A 23,607-nucleotide genomic window follows, 5' to 3' on the forward strand; every position below is an offset into this window, starting at 1 on the left:
TCATTCTCACACTTTCTCCTGGCCTCTTTCTCTCTCTCACATACACAGCACACGGGCATGGAGCTTTGAAACAGCTCGCCCGGAGTTATTAAGTTCAAATATGAGTCAGTGTCATTTTATAAATATAAACAATGGTTTGGGATATAAATATTCTGTGCTTTTCTGAACACAAGTTATCTTCACACATTCTCCTCTAGTGTCAATAATTAAAGTCAATCATTTAAGTAGGCGTAAAACAGTGGGAAGTTGCACATTTTCCACTAAATTATTAGCAACCGCAAAGCACTGCGATATTCCCCTTGATTGCACTTAACTCTTTTTTAAAAATTTATTTATTTTTAATTAGTGAATCACATGAGAGTACAGTTACAGATTTATACATTTTCGTGCTCTTGTTTCCCTCATACAATGTTTGAGAACCCATCCCTTCACCAGTGCCCATTCTCCACCACCAATAAACCCAGCATCCCTCCCACCCCCCCAATCCCATCTCCCCCCACCCCACCCTGCCTCTGTGGCAGGGTATTCCCTTTTGTTCTCTCTCTGCAATTGGGTGTTGTGATTTGCAATAGGGGTGTTGAGTGGCCATCGTGTTAAGTCTCTAGTCTACTTTCAGCACGATTGCACTTAACTCTTATTAAAATTCCATTTTAATGCCAATTCTTCTACATTAGTTTGATCCCCTTAAGAGCACCTAGCTCTGAGCAGGTGTCCAAGAATTAGTAGATGAATCAAGAATGAACATACAATTTGCAATGCTAGCCAACAGCTTCTTCAGATCGTTTCTGTACTCTTTCCAATTTCTAGGCTCTCTATCACTAGAAACTACATTTCCCATATTCCTCTGCTCTCCAGTGGCTGGGCAGAATTGTCAAATGAGAGACATGGATGGGAAGACTCCAGGTAGGAGAAAGGAAGAAATCCAGGTGTTTTCCTCTCTGAAACACAATCCTTACTGAGAGATGTATCACTTCTGTATCACTTCTGTGGGTCCAACTTCTACCAGCAACCTTAGCTCCTGGTCCAGGTTGCACTACATTTCTCCTAGTCCCTGAAAACAGAGGAGTGTTTTAAGGTTCCCTCTGGCAATATCTGAGGTGTCTTACTATTGCACTGGGTTTTATGCTGCTTAATAGCCAAGGGATTACTCTATATTAAATTTCTCTGCTTTAAACACTTTAGGAAGTTCATATTTTCCTTGCTGAATCCTGAGTTCACGTGTGAAGTTTGTGTGGCAAGGAAAATAGTATCTTAGCGGTAGAATCCTAAGAGCAAAACTTATATTCAGATTGCTGTTTCAATTCTGGTTCACCCTCTTTTTTTTTTTTTTTGATGATGGTGGGATGGGGTGAGGGTTAGAAGGAAGCACATCTGGTGCTGCCTAGGGGTTACTCCTGGCTCTGCACTCAGGAATTATTCCTGGTGGTACCCAGGATGCTGAGGCTCTGTCTCAGATTGGCCGTGTGCAAAGCAAGTGCCCTACCCACTGGACTACCTCTCTGACCCCTGATTCTGCATCTTTTTTCCCCTTTAGGCTGTTTTCCTGGATGAATTGTTAAACCAGTGTTTCCACAATTATGCGTCAATTTTCCAGTTGTTTCACAGGACACCACAGTAAACTCAAAAGGGTTGAATTTTTTAAATATTGAAGTGGATATTTAAAATATTGAAGAGAGTAAATAGTATGATAGTCCACATCATACATTCATGAACTACTCAGAGATAGTTAACTCTTTAACACAGGATTATTCTACTTTCCTTTCACCTTTCTGTAAAGCTGAGGCTTTCAGTCATGATAAAAAAAAATTAGTATTGTATGAAAAGCACTTGGGTAGTAGAGTCCAATTTGATGCCAACATAGAACAAGTTGTGACTGACAGGCATTTGGCCCATTATGCAACAGTGAAGAAGAATCAGAAAAACTAACAGTGCTTTCTCTCCTTTGATGTGCTTATATCATCAAACAGCAGTTGATGATGATGATGATGATGATGATGATGATGATGATGATGATGATAAGTACTTAAGTTGTTGGGACTTAATTATTTACAAATGAAATGGTTGAGTATTCCTTCAGCACGTGACACCATGAAGAAGTTACGAAGAGGCAAAGTTAATGGGATCTAATAAGACTTAAGGTCATCTGAGCCTCTGTTCTCATCTGTGAAATCAGGCATCTGCCCTACCTTCCTCCCTGTGTGGTTGTTGAAGAGCAGGTTAACTTTACCTAAGAATCATCCTTCTTATTCTTAGCCTTGTACGGACTTGGCTTGATTTGAGGAGACATGAGTTTGCTAAGGCCTCCTGAGAGCCTCACTTTCGGATGTTGCTGGAGATGAGATGCAGGACTCAGGCTCGGGATAAAGAGAACCCATAGAGGAGGGAGGCGGGAGAATGTTGTTTGAAGGATGTTCTTAAAATGGTTTTGTTTTGTTTTGGGAGGTCACACCTGCTGTTGGCTCAGGGCTCACTCCTGGCTCCACACTCAGGGATTACTCTTGGCGGAGTTCAGAGCTGTAGGGTGCTGTGGCTCAAACTCACATCAACTGTGTGCAAAGAAAATGCCTTACCCACTGCACTATCACTCAGGCCCTCTTAAAATGTTTTTATATAAGTAAAAGCACAGGAGAGAGAGACGGCAGTGGCTGGCAGCAGGTGCAAGAACTGGCAGAGCAGCAACAGCGGGGTCAGTAGCGTCATAACATTTCTGCGTGAATGACTGTAAGTGTCCTTTAAGTGTTTTCTCCCAAAAAAAGAGTGGATATACAAGAGAGTATATTTTAGTAGAATTGTACAAGAAAAAAATTTCCAACCCCATCAACAAATGGGGAGAAGAAATGAATAGAAGCTTCCTCAAAAAAGAAATACAAATGACCAAAAGGCACATGAAAAAAAATCTCTACACCACTAATCATCAGGTGATGCAAATCAAAACAACAATGAAATATCATCTCAAGCCATAGAGACTGGCACACATCAAAAAGAACAAGAACAATCAATGCTGGCACAGATGAGGGGAGAAAGTAACTCTCTTTCATTGTTAGTGGGAATGCCAACTGGTCCAGCCTTTTTGTAAAACAATATAGACAGTCCTTCAAAAACTAGAAATTGAGCTTCCATATGAGCCCACAATACCACTTTTGGGAACATACCCGAAGGGTGGAAAAATGCACAGTAGAAATGACATCTGTACCTATATGTTCATTGCAACACTTTTCACAATAGCCAGAGTCTGGAAAGAACCCTAATTCCCGAGAACAGACAACTGGTTAAAGAAACTTTAGTACATCTATACAATTGGATACTATGCAGCTTTTAGGAAAGATGAAGACATCAAAATTTGCTTATAAGTGGATGGCCATGGAGAATATCATGCTAAGTGAAATGAGTCAGGAAGAGAGAGGGATAGACATAGAATGACTGCACTTATTTGTGGAATATAATAGGAGGCTGATACCCAAGGACAGTAGACGCATGGGTCGGGAATATTGCTCCATAGTTGGAAGCCTGACTCATGGGCTGAGGGAGAAGGCAGCTGAAATAGAAGGGATCACTAAGTCAATGATGGTTGGAAGGATAATTTGGGATAGGAGATGTGTGCTGAAAGTAGATAAAGGACCAAACGTGATAGCCTCTCAGTATCTGTATTGCAAACCAAATAATGCCCCAAAGTAGAAAGAGAATGGGAGAAACTGTCAGCCATAAAGGCAGGGGGAGGGTTGGATGGGGGTATACTGGGGACACTGGTGGTGGAAGATGTACATTGGTGCAGGGATGTGTGTTCGATCATTGTATGACTAAAACTCAAACATGAAAGCTTTGTCAGTGTATCTCACAGTGATTCAATAAAAAGAAAGAAAAAAGGAAGGAAGGAAAGAAAAAGAAAGAAAGAAAGAAAGAAAGAAAGAAAGAAAGAAAGAAAGAAAGAAAGAAAGAAAGAAAGAAAGAAGAAAAAGAAAGAAAGAAAGGAAAGAGAAAGAAAGAAAGAAAGAAAGAAAGAAAGAAAGAAAGAAAGAAAGAAAGAAAGAAAGAAAGAAAGAAAGAAAGAAAGAAAGAAAGAGAAAGAAAAAGAAGGAAGGAAGGAAGGAAGGAAGGAAGGAAGGAAGGAAGGAAGGAAGGAAGGAAGGAAGGAAGGAAGGAAGGAAGGAAGGAAGGAAGGAAGGAAGGAAGGAAAAAAAGAGTGGCTTGAAGTGAAACCAAACCAGTGGAGTCCCAGCCAGAGTGGGACTTGCAAAGATGGTGGCGGGGGCTGTGCGGGCTCTGAAGCTCACAGAACTACCGCAGCCAGCACAACTCTCCGAACTACGGGCAGCCAGCCACCATGGTGGCAGAAGCTTGGCGTGAACAAACAGGGCTCTCCAGGTCCCTGTCCTTGCCAGGGCTACAGCTGCCAGTGCCACTGGGGCCCAAAGGACACAGGGCAACCAGCAGGTCAACCTGAATATGAGGACAAGGACATCAGCAGCCTGACGGTGCCCTCGGCTTCCTGACACCCCAAAGTCGCTGCAAAGCCTCTGGCAGGACTCCAACTCAGGACAAGTGAGAAATTAAACCACAAGTTAGGTATGTGGGAGACACACCCACAAACCACTTCCCACTCAGCCATACCAGCTCATTTATTGGCCTTGCTCCAGAGACCCATAAAAAGAGTCTAGAAAGAGGTAGAAAGTCACCATTAATCTTGGACCTGTGCAAAGCTGAACAGACCAGAGCAGATCTGAGGGAGGGGGTTTGCCTGGCGCCCGCCCAAACAGGGCCCGTGGCAGCCGCTCACGCCCACAATCCAGTTGCTGCCATGCCCCTGGCTGTGCTCCGCTACTTTAGAATGGACCCCCTCGAGATATTAATTAAGCCCTGGCTGCAGTCGTTCTGTGGGTTTGGTGACTGAAATTAGGCTTTCTCAAGGTCAGGATGGGCTACCTTTCCTGACCTCCCTGTGTCTCCTGAAGCCCCGGCGGTCACATCCACACCCCAAAATGACCACCCAGTTAAAAAAAAAAAAAGCTATTCCAGCTGTACCTTCCTGATAAAAGTACTGTAAGCCCTGAATAAACACAATGACCTCTTAGCACCTGTATTATAAACCTTAATGCATAAAAGGAGAGTGAGAGAGAGAAAGACAGACACAGAGACAGAGACAGAAGAAAAGTTGGCAGGGTTGGGGATGTTGGTAGGGTAGTGGGAGGGAAACTGGAGACACTGGTGGTGAAAATGGTGAAGGGATGGGTGTTGGAACATCATATGACTGAAACCCCATCTTGAAAAGTTTTGTAATGGTTTATCTCACAGTGGTTCAATAAAATTTTTAAAAAGTAAAAGCACAAGTTTAGAGAAGAAAAGCTTTAATACAAATCATCGTATTACTTGAAAGTATATTATATGAAGCTATTTAATATTAACAAATATAATCTTTCAAGTAAAATGAGAGGTAGAAAGAATGGTTAGCACTTAACATAAGCAAATTTAAAAATTCCTTTAAAAACTACACTGTTAACCATTTTCAGAATTCAATCATTAGTGATGAGTCTTGTTGGATCATGGTGATAATTCTTTTTTTCATCTTCACACAAATGTGATCTTACGGATTACTCAATACTATCATGCAATACTCAAATCATTTGGGCAGTAAGGCTTGGAACTTAGAGATTAGCTTGCATTTTGTGACTCTCAATAATTTTATCTGCTTTCAGCTGATCGATTTCTTCCTGGCTGAACCCAAACTCTTTCAGTATCTCTTCAGAATGTTCTCCCACCATGGGTTCCCTTTTGGAAGAAGGCGTAGCTGGGGTGTTGGACAGCAGAGGTGCAGGACGGGGACTCGTGTCCTGCTTCCCATCTGTGATAAATGAGCCCCGGTCTTTGTTGTGGCCGTGATGGGCAACCTCTTCAAAAGTCAGAACTGGAGTCACGCATGCGTCTGTGCCATCAAAGATCTGACACCACTCCGCCTTTGTCTTCTTTGCAAAAATACCTGCAAATGTCTTCTTCATTTCTGGCCAGTGGGCTGTGCTCATCTGATTGGGAAGTTCTTCTGACTTCAACCCAAGTCCTGAGAGGGAAAAAATAACATGCTAAGTGAAATGAGTCAGAGAGGGACAGACATAGAAAGATTGCGCTTATCTGTGGAATATAAAATAACTGAGTAGGAGACTAACACTCAAGAATAGTAGAAATAAGTACCAGGAGGTTGGTTCCATGGCTTGGAAACCGGCCTCACATGCTGGGGGAAAAGGCAGCTCAGATAAAGAAGGGAACACCAAGTAAAATGTGGTTGGAGATGCCACAAGGGAAGGGAGATGCCTGCTGAAAGTAGACTGTAGATTGAACACGATGGCCCCTCAATACCCCTATTGCAAACCACAACACCCAAAAGGAGAGAGAGAACAAAAGGGAATGCCCTGCCACAGAGGCGGGGTGGGGTGGGGGGATGGGATTGCAGGGTGGGGTGGAAACTGGGTTCATTGGTGGTGGAGGATGGGCACTGGTGGAGGGATGGGTTCTCAAACATTGTATGAGGAAAACACAAGCATGAAAATGTGTAAATCTGTAACTGTACCCTTGAGGTGATTCACTAATTAAAAAAAAAATAATTAAAAAAAAGAATACTACAGAAAGCAAAAAAAAACCCCACCAATTTCTTAGATGATTATGTTTTGGATATACTGATCATAATCAATAGAAATTCATTTCAAGATCACCATACTGTCCCAACTAAGATGTCCTATTATAGTCCCTAAAAGTGGTCTAGAAGAAATTCAAACTCAGCTTAGAGTCACAGCCAAATCTGAAGAGGGCAGATATAGTCGGGGTTACAGAACTCAAAACAGACTGACTTTGGGGCTGGAGTGATAGCACAGAAGGTAGGGCATTTGCCTTGCACACGGCCGACCTGGGTTCGATTCCAAGCATCCCATATGGTTCCCTGAGCACCGCCAGGAGTAATTCCTGAGTGCATGAGCTAGGAGTAACCCCTGTGCGTCGCCAGGTGTGACCCAAAAAGCAGAAAAAAAAAAGCTAAAACAGACTGACTTTCCCATGGTCAAGACTCTGCTATTTACATTTTATAACAAGGGGTCCAGCTTTCCAAAATCAATTTCTTCCCTCTGAGTTCTCTCTCCAAAACAAACCTCTTCCTGAGGTTACCATCCATCACATTAGACTGAAATAACACTGTACAGAATATTACGTAAATATTGTACATAATGCTCCCAAGCCCTACAAAACATGAAGTTCATACAATATTATACTTGACTCAGCTTTGAAGGAAGAAGCCTAAGGATAAAATCGAGTATCTTACTTAAAAGATCAAATTCAACAGTGAAATTTTATGAATAATATCCATTTCCCTTTACTGTGGTGAATAAAAACAAAACAGAGCTCGAGGAGGAAATGGTAGACACTGTTGCAAACTAGGAACAAAGGACGTGAAAGAAATAATCAGACTCATGCAAGTTACTCCCGAAGCCAGTGGTCATCTACCAGCCAGGCAACAGTGGAACAGGCAAGTTATTCTCTTCGGCCCCTCAGGCTTTGGGGGGCCAGTGCGGAGACCATGAAAGCATCCACCTGTGACCTCTAACTGACCATGGTCTGGTCTGTTTCCTTCCTGACTTCAAAGACTCACCCTGCAGATACACCTGAACTCTGCATTAACTCAATTACACCCAATGGGTCTCTTAACTGGGGTTGAGTATAAACACCATTTTCAGTCTCTGACAAAAGGTGACTGTTTCTTTAGAGGCCACACCTGGCAGTGCTCAGGGCTTACTCCTGGCTCTGCACTCAGGGATCACTCCTTGCAGTGTCCTGTGCATGATATGGGGTGCCAGGGATCGAAACAGGGTCTGCTACATGCAGTCAAGCACCCTACCTGCTGTATAGTCACTCTAGCGCAGAAGATGATTTTCAAAGGTGGAGAATTATCCATGGAATGATGATAAACGACACTTTTCTCCTCCCCAAATTTTATTAAATTACCAAGAATCACAAAATTATTCACAGTTGAGTTTTTGACATACAATGTTCCATCCCCAATCCCAGCCCCACTGTCAACTTCCCTCTACCAGTGTTCCCTATTCCTTCTCTTGTCCCTCAACCCTAGTCTAGTTGGCCATCTTGATAGATACCTTTTAAAACTGGTTCTTAAAGTTTGGGTCTCGCGATTTCAGTGTGCTGGCTCTGGTTTGGATATCTCTCGCTATCGTTCCTAAACACCAACAATGTACCCAAGTACCCTGGACCCCTGTGAAATGCACTTTTTATACATAATATTTTGCTTAGGCTTAGCCACGTCTGCCAAATAACTCACATTTTTATTATCCTTTCCTTCCTTAGGAGCGATAGCACAATGGGTAGGGCGTTTGCCTTGCACACGGCCAACCCGGGTTCGATTCCTCTGCTCCTCTCAGAGAGCCCAGCAAGCTACCAAGAGTTTCCCGCCTGCATGGCAGAGCCTAGTAAGCTCCCCTTGGCATATTTGATATGCCAAAAACAGTAACAAGTCTCACAATGGAGACGTTACTGGTGCCTACTCAAGCAAATCGATGAACTACATACAGGATGACAGTGCTACAGTGCAGTGCTATCCTGTTGTTGAAAGCAATAAACTCTTAAATTGCTCTAAAGAGGTGAAAGTTTCTACAGAGGGAAGATGTCTGTGGACACTAGGGGCTCTTAATGTGTAGAGAGATTCAAGGAAATCAGGAGAGCTCACAAAACTCTCAGGGTGGTTACAAAAAGAAGCCCGTGATGTAGGGAAGCAAATCCCAAGGAGGGACTGTATACTGCACCTGGACAGCCACGAAAGCAACAGCAGAGCACCAGACTTCCAGCTGGAGATTAATACACTGCAAGCAGCTTGCCACACCACTTCGGAGACTATTCCACAGCTCCTCAAACACTAAGTCATCCCTATTCTTTAAATTCAAATATTTCACAGGAACAACTGAACATCACTAAGTTCAATGGCCTAATTGGGGAAGAAGAGATCCCACATTTTCCTGCACAGTTGTGACTACATGCCAGTCAGGTAACAAGCTGCAAGTAAGGTCACCTGCTGAAGCACCATGCAGTCATGAAAAATTTCAACAAGCACCCACTCCCCAGACTCTCTCTGTTCCTGGTTACTCCTGACACTAAGCCCCGGGACAGATGCCCCGCCAGTCATGAAGGGCAGATTATTTCTAGGGAACGATGCAATGTGGCCACAAAAATATTCAAACTACTTTGGCTAGAGCATCAGGATAGCATAAAGAGCTTGCCTTGCAAATGGCCCACCCGGGTTCAATCCCTGGTACTCTGCGTGGTCCTCTGAGCCCCGTCAGGAATGATCCCTGAGTGTAGCACCAGGAATAAGCCTGGAGCACAGCTGGGAGTGGCCCAACCTCCACCTCCCGCCCTCCCCCACAACTATATATATATATATATATATATATATATATATATACATACATATACATTGTGGACTCATTGCCAGGCTGTTTTCACCTGGGGCGCCCCAAAGGGGGACGGGTGAGAGCTCTCCCTGCCCCAAGGAACCCAGCCCCGGCAGCCGACCTCCACTACTCAACTGCCGCTACGCTCCAGACCAGTTTCTGGGCCACTTTCCGACATATTATAAGACATTTCCTACCCATTTTCCATAATTAGTATACCATATTTGATGCAGTTCAGACAGTAGGCAACAAATCATAGAGAGTAATATATATATATATATATATATATATCTCACTTGTAACACTTGTCTTCCTGTTGTTCTTCGATTTGCTCAAGCGGGCACCAGTAATGTCTCCATTTGTCCCTGTCCCGTGCTGTGTAGCCCAATGATATCTGCTCGCTCCAAGAACAGAAGGAGGTATATATATACCTCTTAGAGAGCCCAGCAAGCTATTGTATGGCGGAGCCTGGCAAGCTACCCGTGACGTATTCGATATGCCACAAACAGTAACAATAGGTCTCATTCCCCTGACCCTTGAAAGAGCCTCCATTTGCTGGGAAAGACGAGTAAGGAGAGGCTGCTAAAATCTCAGGGCTGGGAGAAATAGAGACGTTACTGGTGCCTGCTTGAGTAAATCGACGAACAACAGGATGACAGTGATACAGTGATATACATATATATATGTATATCCTTGTACATATATATGTATATATATAACACATATATAAAACTGGTAAAGGGAAGTTGACACTGGGGGCGGGATTGGTGATGGAACATCGTATGTCAAAAATCCACATATATATATCCAAACTACTGAATAGGAGAGATAAATACATAAAGATGGAACTCCCACAAAAGGGATGAGTATTTTTCAAATACCTGAGCCATTTTTACAGACTTCCTCATTTTAAAACTGAGGAAAATGCCTCCCAATATAATCATAGCTATAACCATTAGTTATAGAAACTGGTGACATGAGTGGCATCATGAATATCAAAAACAGAGGATCAAGAATATCCACAGAGAAAGGGATTTTTTTGGAGGTGGAAATTCCTTACCTTTGATCAGCAGCTTATAAAATTGGGGTTCTATAGCTCCAACAGCCATGAACCCCCCATCAGCTGTCCTGTATGTTGTGTAGAAAGGAGCTCCGCCATCTAGCATGTTCTCTCCTCGTGGCATATCCCACAGCCCAGTATTTTGAGTTTTCCACAGAAAAGTACTTAAATATGCTGCTCCTTCCACCTTTGAAAAAACAGTATGATACAAACATGAATCAATTTAAAAGCACAGCTTATTCTTACCTAGGTGTTTCCTAAGTATCTGCATTAAAATATTTATCATTGAGACAGGAAGGTAATATTTATTTATAGAACTTCTTTGATATTTGAAGAAAAGCCTGAGCAGGCAGATGGAGGCAAGTTTTCAGACCCTTACATTCAGAAAAGACTAACACAAGGGGCTGGAGTGATAGTCCAGTGGGTAGGGTATCAGCCTGGCACACTGCCAACCTGGGTTTGATCCCTTGCATTCCATACGATTCCCTGAGCGCTAACAGGAATGATCTCTCAGTGCAAAGCCAGGAATAAGCCCTGAGCACAGCCAGCTGTGGCCCCAAAACAAAACAAAAGTCTCAAGCAGAACTACCTTTTTCTTCCTTTCAAGTAAAACTGGCAAAATGTTGACCATTTTTGAGGTGAGGGTATACAAAAGTTCACTACATACTCTCTCCATATTTATTTATTTATTTTTAATTTTTTTATGAGTGAATCACAGAGACGTGTAGTTACAGACCTATGAATTTTCATGCTTATGTTTCAGTCATACAATGATCGAGTGCCCATCCCTCCACCAGTGCTTATTCTCCACCACCAGTGTTCCCAGTATCCCTCCCACGGCCCCCACCCCATCCCCCTCTGTTAATATATGTTAAAAAAATGAAATGAAGCAAAAGATTAACATCCCCAAACATGTTAACACATACAGATGCATACTATTTTAAAAGGGAATCATGAATTTAGCTTACTTAGGTGACTCCAAGCTTAAGAAAACTATCATTGAACATTTAATGTGCATAAACTTTAGTATTACTCAGTAGAAGATTACAAGTAAACATAACACTATGGATGGCATTTGTGGGATAGGGGAGTTGGGTTTTTTAAGTCCAGATAAAGTAGGCTGGGAACGTCCACTCTGCACCTAATGCTGAAGTACTTAAAATGGATTCACCCTCTCGGCACAATTATCACTGGCTGGATACACTGGGCCACATGCTGCCTGTCCTCTAATCATCTTTGACCATCATTTGTACCACAAGGGATCCTAGAGATGGGAAAGTAATGGAGATAAAGTTTTATTGTTTGGCCTGCAGTAATTAACCAACACCCTTTCTGTCCTAATTCTGACTAGACATGTCTGATTAAAGTAAGAGTGACCTTTAATGTACATCTGAAACAAAGTATGCAATTACATGGTATTAATAAATTATTCAAATAAGTCTCATTAAAATATTCTGCCTTAGGGGGCTGGAGCGATAGCACAGTGAGTAGGGCGTTTGCCTTGCACGCAGCTGACCCAGGTTCGATTCCCAGCATCCCATACGGTCCCCCAAGCCCTGTCAGGAGTAATTCCTGAGTACAGAGCCAGGAGTAGCCCTTGAGCATCACTAGGTGTGACCCAAAAAGAAAAGAAAAATATATTCAGCTTTAAATTGTCTGTAAGACCCCCAAGTTCTCTCCTTCCTGACCAGAGAGGCCGTGTCCACTGAGGGCAGGGGACAGCACCAGGGCACAGGCCTTGAGTTCAGCTGACTCTCTCCGGCTCTTGGAGGTGGCAGTCACACTCCAAGACTGAGTCTCAAGTCACAAATCTGTAGTTGCACTGTGTGTATAAACAGTATCGGTTTGAGACATAAATGAATTAAAACAGTTTTTAAAAAGAGAATCTCGAGGTTCCCAAGTCTTAAGGGCTGGGTGTGATTAGGCTGAGGGGAGACGGAAGTGCAGCCCTGACCCCTAGAGGAGCAACTGTGGCAAGACAGAACTTTCCCAAAGGTCACCAGGGACAGATATTTACAAGGCTCCGTTTTAAATGCCTCAATCCTGCAAAAAATGACCCCGACCCTTCCTTTTCACCTCCAGTGCTTTGTTTCCATGACAACACTCCCTTCCAAGTCGCCACTTTGCTCTCCTTAGCCCTTACTCCTCTCCTTCTGCCCACTCCCTGCTCAAAGGCTGGGGATCTGTTCCTCCCTCAGAGGGACTGTCGTTCCAGTCCCACATGGCTCCCTGGTGACTCTGCAGCCAGTCCCCATCGGGAACTCCCTTCTCCATAACAGAGAAGAAACGGCTCTCTCTCACTCAAGAGCATCCCCTCCTCTCTGCCAGGTGTGTTCACACCATGAACAGCAGATGAACTCACTTACTTCCCTAACAGTTCTCTCTCTCTCTCTCTCTCTCTCTCTCTCTCTCTCTCTCTCTCTCTCTCTCTCTCTCTCTCTCTCTCTCTCTCTCTCTCTCTCTCTCTCCTCAAAGCCATTATCACCTCTGCATTTCAAAGAAAGAAACTGAGGTACGGGGAAGATAAATAACTTACTCAAAAGCACATGAGGCCAGGGAGATAGGGCCAAAGGCTGGGATGCATGGCTTGCATGGGTAGAGACCTGAGTACAACCCTTGCCGCTACACACCCCTCACCAGCAACCCCCTCCCCGACACCCTGCCCCCTTTACATGGCCCTGGTGGTCCCCTCCCCTCACCAGCACTGCACCACCAAATCCTATCAATTTTACATCTCAAATATTCCTCGAATGTATCCACTCCACTATTAACCGCTTTCACACTTGCCCATACCACTCAATGCTCATCCTCAAAATCATTTCTTTGACTCTAGTCTGTCTCCCTCAAATCTGTTCTCCGTCCTACCTCCAAAGATCAGCCCAAATGCACATGCACAAAGGCACTGGCCTGGGTTCTGACCAACTAGCCACGAGCTCTTGGGCAGACTCCTATGCTTTCATTTTCCTACCAAATGAAAGCATAACAAAAATGATTCCAAAATGATTCCAAGAGTAATGTGTGTCTTTTTGTTTTGGGTGGGCTTTTTATACGGGGGGGGGTGCCCTTCCTAGCAGTGTTCAGGAGCCTCAGGGGACCATTCCACCATTCTAAGCCAACTGGGCGAGAGGTTCAATGCCAAGGCCAGAGGATGTGGTGCCAAAGATTATCTGGGCCACCCCTGGCGGTGCCCAGGGGCCTCCAGGGCTGCATCTGGCAATGTTCAAGGAACAACCTGATGCCTGGGAGAGAAACAGCCACAGGCAAGGCTTGCACCTTGACCCATATTCTCTCCAGCCCCAAATTGTTTGAGGACTGAAAGAAATCACACGGGGAAATGTAAAAAACTAAAGCCCCTTGGCACGTGCACTCGCAGGCTCTCCGGGCGGCTGTCTCACCACCCGCATTCGGTGCTCTGGAACCGCTGTGTATGGGCTGGATAGGGACGGCCATTGGCCAAAGACAGGCGACGGAAGAACGAGGACCAAGCTGGTTGCTGATTAGTTACCATTTATTCAATCTTCCATCTTTCTCATCTCCCGCACTCCCAGCTCCGGCCTCTCTCTGGATCTGCTGCCGCCTCTCTGGCTTCTCTAGTCTCTCCCCCTACTTGTCTCTCCCACCTTGCCCTCCAGGCTACACCCAGCCAGGTAGCAAAATCGACATAAGAAAGCCCTTCTTGAGGGTAGGGCATCCCAAAGCCCTTCCTGACTCTTAAGGTTCTTTTTTCCTTTCCTTAGTCCAAACACTTATTAACATCTTAGTACTAGTTATTTTTGTATGGACATAGCAAGAGATACATTGAGGCTTGCAAGGCAGCTCTCCTGGCAACATCTTGCCACAGACTCAGACTACAGCACTCAGGTCAGATTAATCATTCCTCACCCTAGCAGGGTCCGAATCTAGTTATCACTGTTTGGATCCTGACAGCATTTGTCCATGATCAAGCTCTTAACTTATAGTTAAGCATTAGGCACTTTGGCCAGGCCCATCTCGATGCCAGGGTAGCACACAACTCACCGCTTGCCCTGGGTCCGTCTCGTCCTTCGTCGGGACCCTGCTTTTAGGGTGCTAGGAAGTAAGGGCAGCTGAGGCTTAGGTCGAGAGAACAGATGCCCAGGAGGAAAATATCATGTAGAGTCAAATGACTCCCAGGTTACAAAAGCATAGCATTTGCTAAGTCTTCCTGTGTCCATACAAAAAGGACATTGCTCTGAATAAACTATGCAAAGGACTCAAGGAGAAGAGAAAAACATTATTTACAAGCCAACAGAACACTAAGAAAGAAGCTACAAATAAACAAAGAGGAATAGGAGCACTGTAACGGGAGTAACCCAATAAACCTAAACTACCTGAGGCTATGTTTTCCTACAGGGAAAGAGCTCACACACCAGCACAGGAGGTGCAGACTCAGCGGGTGGCAGCAGGAAGGCAAAGCTCGCAGGCCCAGGGAGCTCCTGCAGGAGGGGCCGGTGGGTCCATTTCACATAAGCACCCTTAAGAACATTCTGTCTGCTCGGGGAGCCGGCCAGAGCCGTTTTCATGTGGAATGCTTGAAGGCTACTTTCCAAGCTTACAAAAAAACTCAGGAGACAATGTTGAAATATATCACAGGAGCCAGGAGGATCACAGAGCACCGAGATGTGGGAATCCAGGGTTAGGGACAGGGCAAGTGAGCTGAGTTTCTGCTCTGCTCCTCAGGCACAAAGCTGTAAGTCAGACCTCGGCATTGCCCAGTCTTGGCTGCGCACTGCAACCCCAAAACTGACAGTGTGATGCTGGGCATGACGACCACACAACAAGCCGAGCACGCTGGCACCAAGTATGAGAGCACCAGGGCCAAGTGTGCGTGACCTCCAGTGCACTATGACCAGAATGAACAAAGGGCGGGGGTCAAGGGGAGGATGAAGGACGAAGGGAGAAGATAAAACAATCAAATCAAAACATGACATTTTGATATATGCCAAAGATACAAGGCTCTTTTCTTTCTTCCCTTTCTTTCTCCCTCCTTCCTTCCCTTCCTTCTTTTCTCTCTTTCTTCGCAGAACAGGGAATGAGACCAGAAAGCAAGGCATCTACTCTATCCCTGAGCCATTTTCCCTGCATGAAATGAGACAACTTAAAAAGAAAAGGGGGGGGGGAGCTGGAGCGATAGCACAGCGGGTAGGGCGTTTGCCTTGCATGCGGTCGACCCGGGTTCGATTCCCAGCATCCCATATGGTCCCTTGAGCACCATCAGGAGTGATTCCTGAGTGCAGAGCCAGAAGGAACCCCTGTGCATCGCCCGGTGTGACCCAAAAAGCAAAAAAAAAAAAAAAAAAAAAAAAAAGCATGTTCTGTGTAACTTGGCCTCAAAGTTCTAATCCCATACTCTTTAATCTTGCTCAGAAAAGGATTTGAAGTAGCCATGGGGTCTAGCAGGTAATAAGTGACAGACTTAGCGCCTCCCCCAGTTAACACTTACCATGTTGGCATCAATGACCTGACCTCTGCCAGAGCGTGTTCGTTCAAAAAGAGCCAGCACGATGCCAAGGGCACACATGAGGCCCCCACCGCCGAAGTCAGCCACGAGATTCAGGGGGGCGTAGGGATTCTCGCCGCTTCTGCCGATTCGAGAAAGCACACCTACGGCGTTAAAGACACGGAGAGCACTCACTGCCACCCGAACGGACGTCTCCCCGAGACAACCGACCCCCTTCATTGCTGACATTAAGTGAAAACTGGCACACCATGCTTCCCCACATGTCAACCCACTCTGCACATTTCTAAGCAAGTGTTCTCCTCCAGCAAGGATCTTTGTTCTGTGCATGGTGGTCTCCCAAGCACTGCTCACAAGGTCTGGGGTCCCTCCTGGTGACTCCCTCCATGGCGAACTGTGCGGTTCGTCCACGGGTGCACTGCACTGCTGTGAGTCCCATAGGGAGGACCTGGGACACCCCAGCAATGTCTGGGGCCCTCCAGGGTCACACCTGGCAATACTCAGAGGGACCCTGTGGTGTCAGGGTGATCTGCACGCAGGGAAGTACCTTCACCCCTGTAGTATCTCTCGGGATCTCTTTGTTCTCACTTCCACGTCTCTAGAACTTTATTTCAATGGATACTTTAATGTTATTATCAAAATAAGAACACAATAGTGAACAATGAAAAACCCTTGATACAGAAATACAGAACATGTGGAGGGAGTGATGGGGATGAAAGAATCCAAGAGTTAAGGAGCCAGAGAACAGAGGTGGGCATTTGGTGTGTGTGTGGGGGGGGGGGGTAAAGTAATATGGTATAGCAATACTCTAAATTCTAACAGTACCGTAAGTATATGAACTATAATTTTTACAAAGTAAAACTGACACTTTTTTTTTTTTGCTTTTTGGGTCACACCTGACAATGCTCAGGGGTTACTCCTGGCTCTGTACTCAGGAATTACCCCTGGCGGTGCTCAGGGGACCATATGGGATGCCGGGAATCGAACCTAGGTTGGCTGCGTTCAAGGCAAATGCCCTACCTGCTGTGCTATCGCTCCAGCCTTCATAAAACTGCCACATTTTTACTCATTGAAACTCTGAATGTAGTGGGAAGGGTGTGATCAACTGAGATTATACTTTAACAATTAAGATTATACTTTAACGTTCATATTTTAAAAGACTCAAAAGTCAGTAACAATGTAACTTTAAAGTTGAGTTTTAAACCAGATTAAAAAATTGCATAATCCAATCTTTGCCTCAATATTTAACTATGTTTATTGCCTTTATTTATTCAAAAGCATGCAGTTTTTAGAATTCTAGAATTAATCCTTTTTAAAAATTTATTTTTAGGGGGTAGAGTGATAGCACAGCGGGTAGGGCATTTGCCTTGCATGCAGCCGACCCAGTTTTGATTCCCAGCATCCCATATTGTCCCCCGAGCACGGCCAGGGATAATTCCTGAGTGCAGAGCTAGAAGTGACCCCTGAGCATCGCTAGGTGTGACCTGAAAAAGCAAAAAAAAAAAAAATTATTTTTAACTGAATCACAGGGAGATCCACAGTTATAAGCTATTCATGATTCGGTTTCACTCATACAATGTTCTAACACCCGTCTCATCACCCATTTGAAGACTTATTTATAAGCAAAAATTTCAGCGAAGTGGTGTTACACCTAAAAACTATGGACTTTTTCTGAAATGAGAGTTCAGGTCATGATTCCCAGTGCAGGCAGGGAGAGAGTGGAGTCAGCATCAAACTACAACAGAATTTTCAAAGTACAGAGTGAACATTCTAGTGCTGTTGGGGAACAGTTTTTCCTCAACGTGGCCAGACAGACTGGGCACTGGGTCCGGGTAGACGCAGGGTGAAAGATGACGAATGAGCAGAGAAATCACTCCGGGAGACAGCTGATGGCCGCTCCCTTTATTGCCAAACACACATATTTTATAGGGGATCTGGGCTGAAGAGGATGGTCCAACCACATACAGCTTAGCCTAACTGACCTATCACCTTTCCAACTCTGTTTGCCCCGGCCGAATCCCAATTAGAGCTAGACGCTGCATTTAGGTGACAATCTGGTGGGGGCTTGGGTGAGACTCAAGGCCGCATACCTGGTGCTTGTCAAATGCACTGACACTCCTTACCAGGTCACTATGCAGGGAAGGTCTTGTCTGCTGTGCAGGGACAGATCTTTTCTGCTCTGGCCTGTTGCCATGCTCCACATAGTGCCGAGAAGTTTCCGACTTCATTGTAAGGTATGGACTGAGAATTAATTTCACATGGGGATAAAATAAATGTCACGAGTGACAGGATTATTATTATTCCCTAAGTGTGTTAAGATGGAAAAAGGTTGAAAAATGACCGTTCCAAGACAAACCAACAATTCTTTTTTTTTCTATTTTGCTTTTTGGGTCACACCAGCGATGCACAAGGGTTACTCCTGGCTCTGCACTCAGGAATCACCTCTGGCGGTGCTCAGGGGACCATATGGGATGCTGGGAATCAAACCCGGGTCAGCCGAGTGCAAGGCAAAAATGCCCTACCTGCTGTGCTATCGCTCCAGCTCCAAACCAACAATTCTTAAGCAACTATGTTAAGCAACTATACTTTTGTTGACTCTAAGAAATACCTAAGTCCTTACATTAAACATCCTACTGAATAACTTGATTGGAAGCAAATAAAGTACACAGAGCAGTTATTTCTTTCAATATACCAGATAAGGCCAAATAGTTGATGTCATGGCCGGCGACCTGGGAGAATCTTCCAGACTGCCCAAATCCACTCAGCCTGGCATAGATGAGCCTTGGGTTCTCCCTCTGCAGAGTTTCAGGGCCCAGCTGGAGTTTTTCCATGACACCTTAGGAGAAAAGTAAGAAGAAAGGAAAACTTTTCAGAAACACAGAGGATGTGTAAGATCCCTTCAGTGTGGCTATCATAATACTTCCGGGAGTCATACTAGTAACACTCACTGCAAGCCTGTGTAGGGTGCTCGCAAAAAGGGCTCAGAGAGGGAGGCCATCATTTCTGAAATGTGCTCCCGAATGGCATGTGGCTTGTGCTCCCGAATGCCATTTCCTCCCAGAACTTAGTCCCTCCAGACACATCTAAGCCGTTTCTATCACCAGATGGCATTTCATTCCTTTAGACCAGTCCCATGAGAGTTCCCCCAGTTATGTCCTTACTCCTTGAACAGAAATGCCTGCTTTTCTTTAGCATGTTACAACGAGTCTTTATTCGGTTAAAAATCCAAATGGGGGCTGACGAGACAGTACAGGGTAAGGCGCTGGCTCCCTTCTAATGTTGGCAGCCTCTACTAGTGCCCCATTCCTGATGCCTCCCTATCAGCCACCACAATCTCCTCCACACCAGTTCTGAGTGACAGGGTTCCCAGGAAGTTTGGCTACTACTCCCTGACTTCTCCTCCTTCCACCCAGTCTGCACCTTCATGAGGTTGCAATGGGGGACCAAGGCACTATCCCGGTTCATGCCACCATGGGGGCATCTGAGAAAGATAGAGGTCTCACCCAGCACAGGCTGCAAAGGTCTCGTGCTGAGGCATTCACCGTGACCAGTCTCCTTTCTAATAAACTGTGATCTTCCCTATGTCTGGAGATCTAGTTGGTGAATTCTTTTAACATCCCACCCCTGGAGCCCCTTCAGAGTCTGGGTCTGAGGGAGCCGCCCTCACTTCTGATTTCTCTGAGGGGAAACAACAGCTTGGGGGAGGGGACGAAGAGAGCTCAAAGGGCTGGGCACAGACTCTGCTTGCTGGAAGTCCAATTTCAATTCTAGCCTCCACACAGTCCCCACGGTACCACCAGGAAGGACCCATGTGCACAGAGCCGGAAGTAGCCCCTCTGCCCCTAGCACTGCTGGAGGATAGTCTCCAAACAAACAAAAATTTAGTGTCAGCAAGCTGCTCTTCTTTCTAGGGCCTTTTCTGCTTCAATGTTTACTTCCATGTCTCCCAACTTTATTTGTCCTATCATCCCCTTTTCAGGAAAAAAAAATCACATAGTGGCAAAATGCAACCCGTCCACAACTGTACCTGAGGTTACTATCATGCTATCACCCCACTCCCTCAACAAGCCCCAATGTTTCTGCACCCCCCGAGGGGTAATAATAGCCCACTCTGGGGAACACAGTTCTACCTTCAGCTCATCTATCCATTTTCCCCATCCACTCCGGAAATTACTCCAACAGAACTCTGCCTAATGTTCCTACAGGCCTGCACTGCACCTAGCATCAGTACCTTCCCCCAAAACCACATTGTATCTGCAATCTGTCAACTGACTAGTACATTTATTGCACAATACCCGGGGGGGTATTGTGCAATAAATGTATTGTTTAAAGCCTTGAGGGATTAAAAGCAAGGAAGATTATAGAACCACTTTGCCTTCCTACACCTGCAACAGTTTGTCAAAGAACATCAATTACCAACCTAAACCCTGTGCAAACCTTTGCCTGGCAGAGCAACTGTTTTCCTCCCAAGTGGACAAATTGCTTAACCTCTTGAGCAAACTTCACCTTCAAATGGCACTCTACTAAAGTATGATGTAATCTTAAAGTTAAATTATTGTTCCAATTTAAACCATGACTGCAAGAATTAAGACATTTAAATATGCCACACATAAGTGGTATGTAATTTATTCACCTATATTTAGTGACCGGCAGCTTTATGGCAGGCAAAGCTTGGGACATGTACTTGGACAATGAAAACTGCTTTAAGAGTAATCCCGAGTAAGTACTGGAGTAACGCTAGCCTCAAATACCAGTTTTAAAAACAACAACAGGGGCTGAAGAGATAGTACAGTGGGTAGGGCGTTTGCCTTGCATGTGGCTAACCCAGGTTCAATTCCCAGCATCCTATATGGTCCCCTGAGCACCACCAGGAATAATTCCTGAGTGCAGAGCCAGGAGGAACCCCTGTGCAATGGCAGGTGTGACCCCCCCCCCCAAAAAATAAACAACAGCAACAACTTTTCCTTATAGGATCCAGGAGGTTGGAGGTATGGAGGGAACCCCAAGCCACTAAATGGAAGAAAAACAATTGGGCAGTGATCACTGAAAACTGGACAGATTGGACATAAGTTTCTTATTTGGGAAATAGTGGAGATTCTGGTTTCATTCACTGACATTGTTAAACCAGGAAGAAAGATGCTCATTTTTTAAAGGAAGGGGGAGGGGATGTTTCTGGGCTTAAACCTGGCTTTGTGTTCGGAGATCTAGTCCTGGCTGTGCTCGGGAGACTGTAGGTGGTACTGGGGATGGAAACAGGGTGAGCCTCATGCAAGGCACGTGACCTACCCACCAGCTGGACTCTCTCTGGCCTCCAGAGATGCCCACTTGTAAGGAAGAGAGTGGGGTCAGTTTAGGATTTCTGTAAATTGCAGGGGTTAGGGGAGAGTCAGATAGAGATGGGCAGGACCTGAGTTTTGGGGAGATCTGCAGCTCCCTAATACTCAGAGGGGTATATAATTAGAGGGAAACACAGAGATTTGCATGTTGGCTTTCGAGGTAAAAATGGACCCAGATTGTATAGGAAGCAGTGTGCAAAGTAAGGAAGCAGTGTGCAAAGGAAGCAGTGTGCCAAGTACGGAAGCGGTGTGAAAAGTAAGAAAGCAGTGTGTAAAGAAACGAAATGCGCTTAAGTTGCAACTTGGAAACGCTAGCGTTTAACCCTGGGTGATTTAGATCGATCAGCGACCCACAGTAGCAATAAGCCTGCATTTCTGTGCAATATTCCAGGGAGAGAACAGTATGGCTCTCGCTAGAATTTTCATAGTATCCGTGACTCAAATAATCAGGAAACGCAGCTCAACTTGGGGAAAAAAAACGGGACCGGGGTCCAGAGAGCAGCAGCACCTGGAGACACAAGGGCAACTGCCTATCTCTGAACCCAAGCTTGGCCTCGAATCCATGTCCCGAGGCGCGGGACAGAAGCGCGGGCACCCGGAGGCCCGGCCGGCCAGGGACGGGCGCGGAGTCCTCCGATCCAAGGGCAAGCGCGCAGCTGGCAGAGGCTCGGCCGCAGCGCACGGCCCGGCTCCCCCCTCTGTGCCCGGGCCTTCGGGGCGAGGGCTCACCGTGGCGGAAAGGCTCCAGCACCACGTCGGCCCGCGCGCACAGGCGCCGCAGCACGGCTGCTCCCCGCGGCCGCTTCAGGTCCAGCGCCAGCGAGCGCTTGCCCCGGGACAGGAGGCTCACGTCGCCGCCGCCGCCGGGCCGGTCCACACGCACCACCTGCGCGCCGAAGTCCGCCAGGACCATGCCGCAGAAAGGGCCCGGGGCCAGGCCGGCCAGCTCCACCACCGAGATGCCCCGCAGAGCCATGGCATCCCCCGAAGACCCAGGCGCGGCCGGGCTAGCGCTCCGCGACGCTTCCTGCACCCTGCAGCCCTCGCCCGCGCCGGGCCCCGGGTTCCCCCCACGCCGGGGCGTGCGCCTGCGCGCGGAGTCTGCGCACTGGGGCGTTTCCCAGCCCCGCCTCCCCACACTCTGGAGAGCGGCTCGTCGAACGTGACCTTGGGTGTTTCTGCTGATACTGTCCTTTGAGGACGCCACTGCTCCTACCTTAGCCACACCAACTCTTGTGTTATTTAAGTGCCCAGAGTAACAAGAAGAATAACAGCAAAATACACAGATATTTGCAAAGATGCCAAGACGTTTACTCTTTCTTGGTCCCTTTCGACTTCCTGACTGGTCTGCCAGCTGGTGATTTCACGCAGAAACGAGTTCAGAGCCCTTTAAAAGGCACTCGATGATGAGTAGCGGACTTTGTGGAGGAGTCTTTTTTTTTTTTTTAAGTTGACTCATGGTACAGCGAAATTATCAGAAACAATCAGAGGGAACAGAATAGGCTGATCCAAATGAAAGAGCTTTGAATATATTTTTCATTTGTCAAGGCTTTGGTTTGTAAAATTTAATCTACACCTTTTCTTAAAAACAACAAAATTTAAAAATCACGAAAAGTTCTACTACTATCACAAGTTTTCCTCTTTCCTAGAGATGTGTAGAGGTAATGTGATGGATTATTTGGCTCTTGTTGGAATTTGGATAGAATGCCAGAAATGGGCGCCCTAATCTCCCTTAATTCTTTGAAAAGTGTGTTTTTGTGAGTTTTGAGGAAGGTTACAAAAGGCAAAACGGAACAGACTTGTAATGGAGACTTTTTAAGACAAGTTGAGATATTCTTGATCAGTTTCAGCAACTACCTCAAGGTTCCTGGTGAGTCCCTACGGTTGGTTGCCTCCCTCTTAACGTCTATCTGCCCTCATCTCTGAATATCTTATTTAAAGAGTAACAGGTGCATAAATCTTAAGAATTCAAGCCAAAAATCTGCTCCAATGTAGAACTGATCCAGAATGCTCTCCCTCAGAAGCTGGAGGAGAGTCTTTCTACACAAAAGGCAAAAGCAATGGAAGGAAATTATCTGTTGGCTGGAGCTAAAGCCCAGGTGACTTTTTGTGGCTGGTTGTCCTTAGTTTCAGTTTCAAGATGAGGCATTTGCAAGGTTTTACGCATGTGCTTGCTGCCAAGTTGTTGAGGCTGCCCAGGCATTAGAGCCATCTCAACCTAATGTAAACAAAAGGGCAAGATTTTTTATTTAAATTTTATTGAATCACCTTGAGATAGTTACAAGCTTTCATGTTTGGGTT

At 45.6% G+C, this 23,607-nt stretch overlaps 1 protein-coding gene across 1 annotated transcript; it reads right to left on the bottom strand.

The window, feature by feature from the left end:
- Positions 1 to 5,331: 5,331 nt before the first annotated feature.
- On the bottom strand, positions 5,332 to 22,380 carry AMACR (alpha-methylacyl-CoA racemase). The gene is made up of 5 exons (XM_004605558.2): positions 22,036 to 22,380; positions 18,663 to 18,806; positions 15,956 to 16,116; positions 10,495 to 10,681; positions 5,332 to 6,049 (listed from the first exon to the last, which is right to left on the bottom strand). The coding sequence occupies exons 1-5, from the start codon at positions 22,280 to 22,282 to the stop codon at positions 5,640 to 5,642; spliced, it is 1,149 nt and encodes a 382-aa protein (XP_004605615.2). The 5' UTR covers positions 22,283 to 22,380; the 3' UTR covers positions 5,332 to 5,639.
- Positions 22,381 to 23,607: the final 1,227 nt, after the last annotated feature.

This window comes from Sorex araneus, chromosome 1, assembly GCF_027595985.1.
Source record: "Sorex araneus isolate mSorAra2 chromosome 1, mSorAra2.pri, whole genome shotgun sequence".
In the NCBI taxonomy this organism is placed as follows: domain Eukaryota; kingdom Metazoa; phylum Chordata; class Mammalia; order Eulipotyphla; family Soricidae; genus Sorex; species Sorex araneus.

What these genes read in the sequence shown, in the direction of transcription:
- AMACR (XM_004605558.2), bottom strand. Translation starts at nt 22,282, where the DNA reads ATGGCTCTGCGGGGCATCTCGGTGGTGGAGCTGGCCGGCCTGGCCCCG. An exon ending in GCTGGAGCCTTTCCGCCACG is followed by an intron (nt 18,807 to 22,035) that starts GTGAGCCCTCGC and finishes TTTTCTCCTAAG; the next exon opens with GTGTCATGGAAAAACTCCAG. An exon ending in AGGTCATTGATGCCAACATG is followed by an intron (nt 10,682 to 15,955) that starts GTAAGTGTTAAC and finishes GTTTTTTCAAAG; the next exon opens with GTGGAAGGAGCAGCATATTT.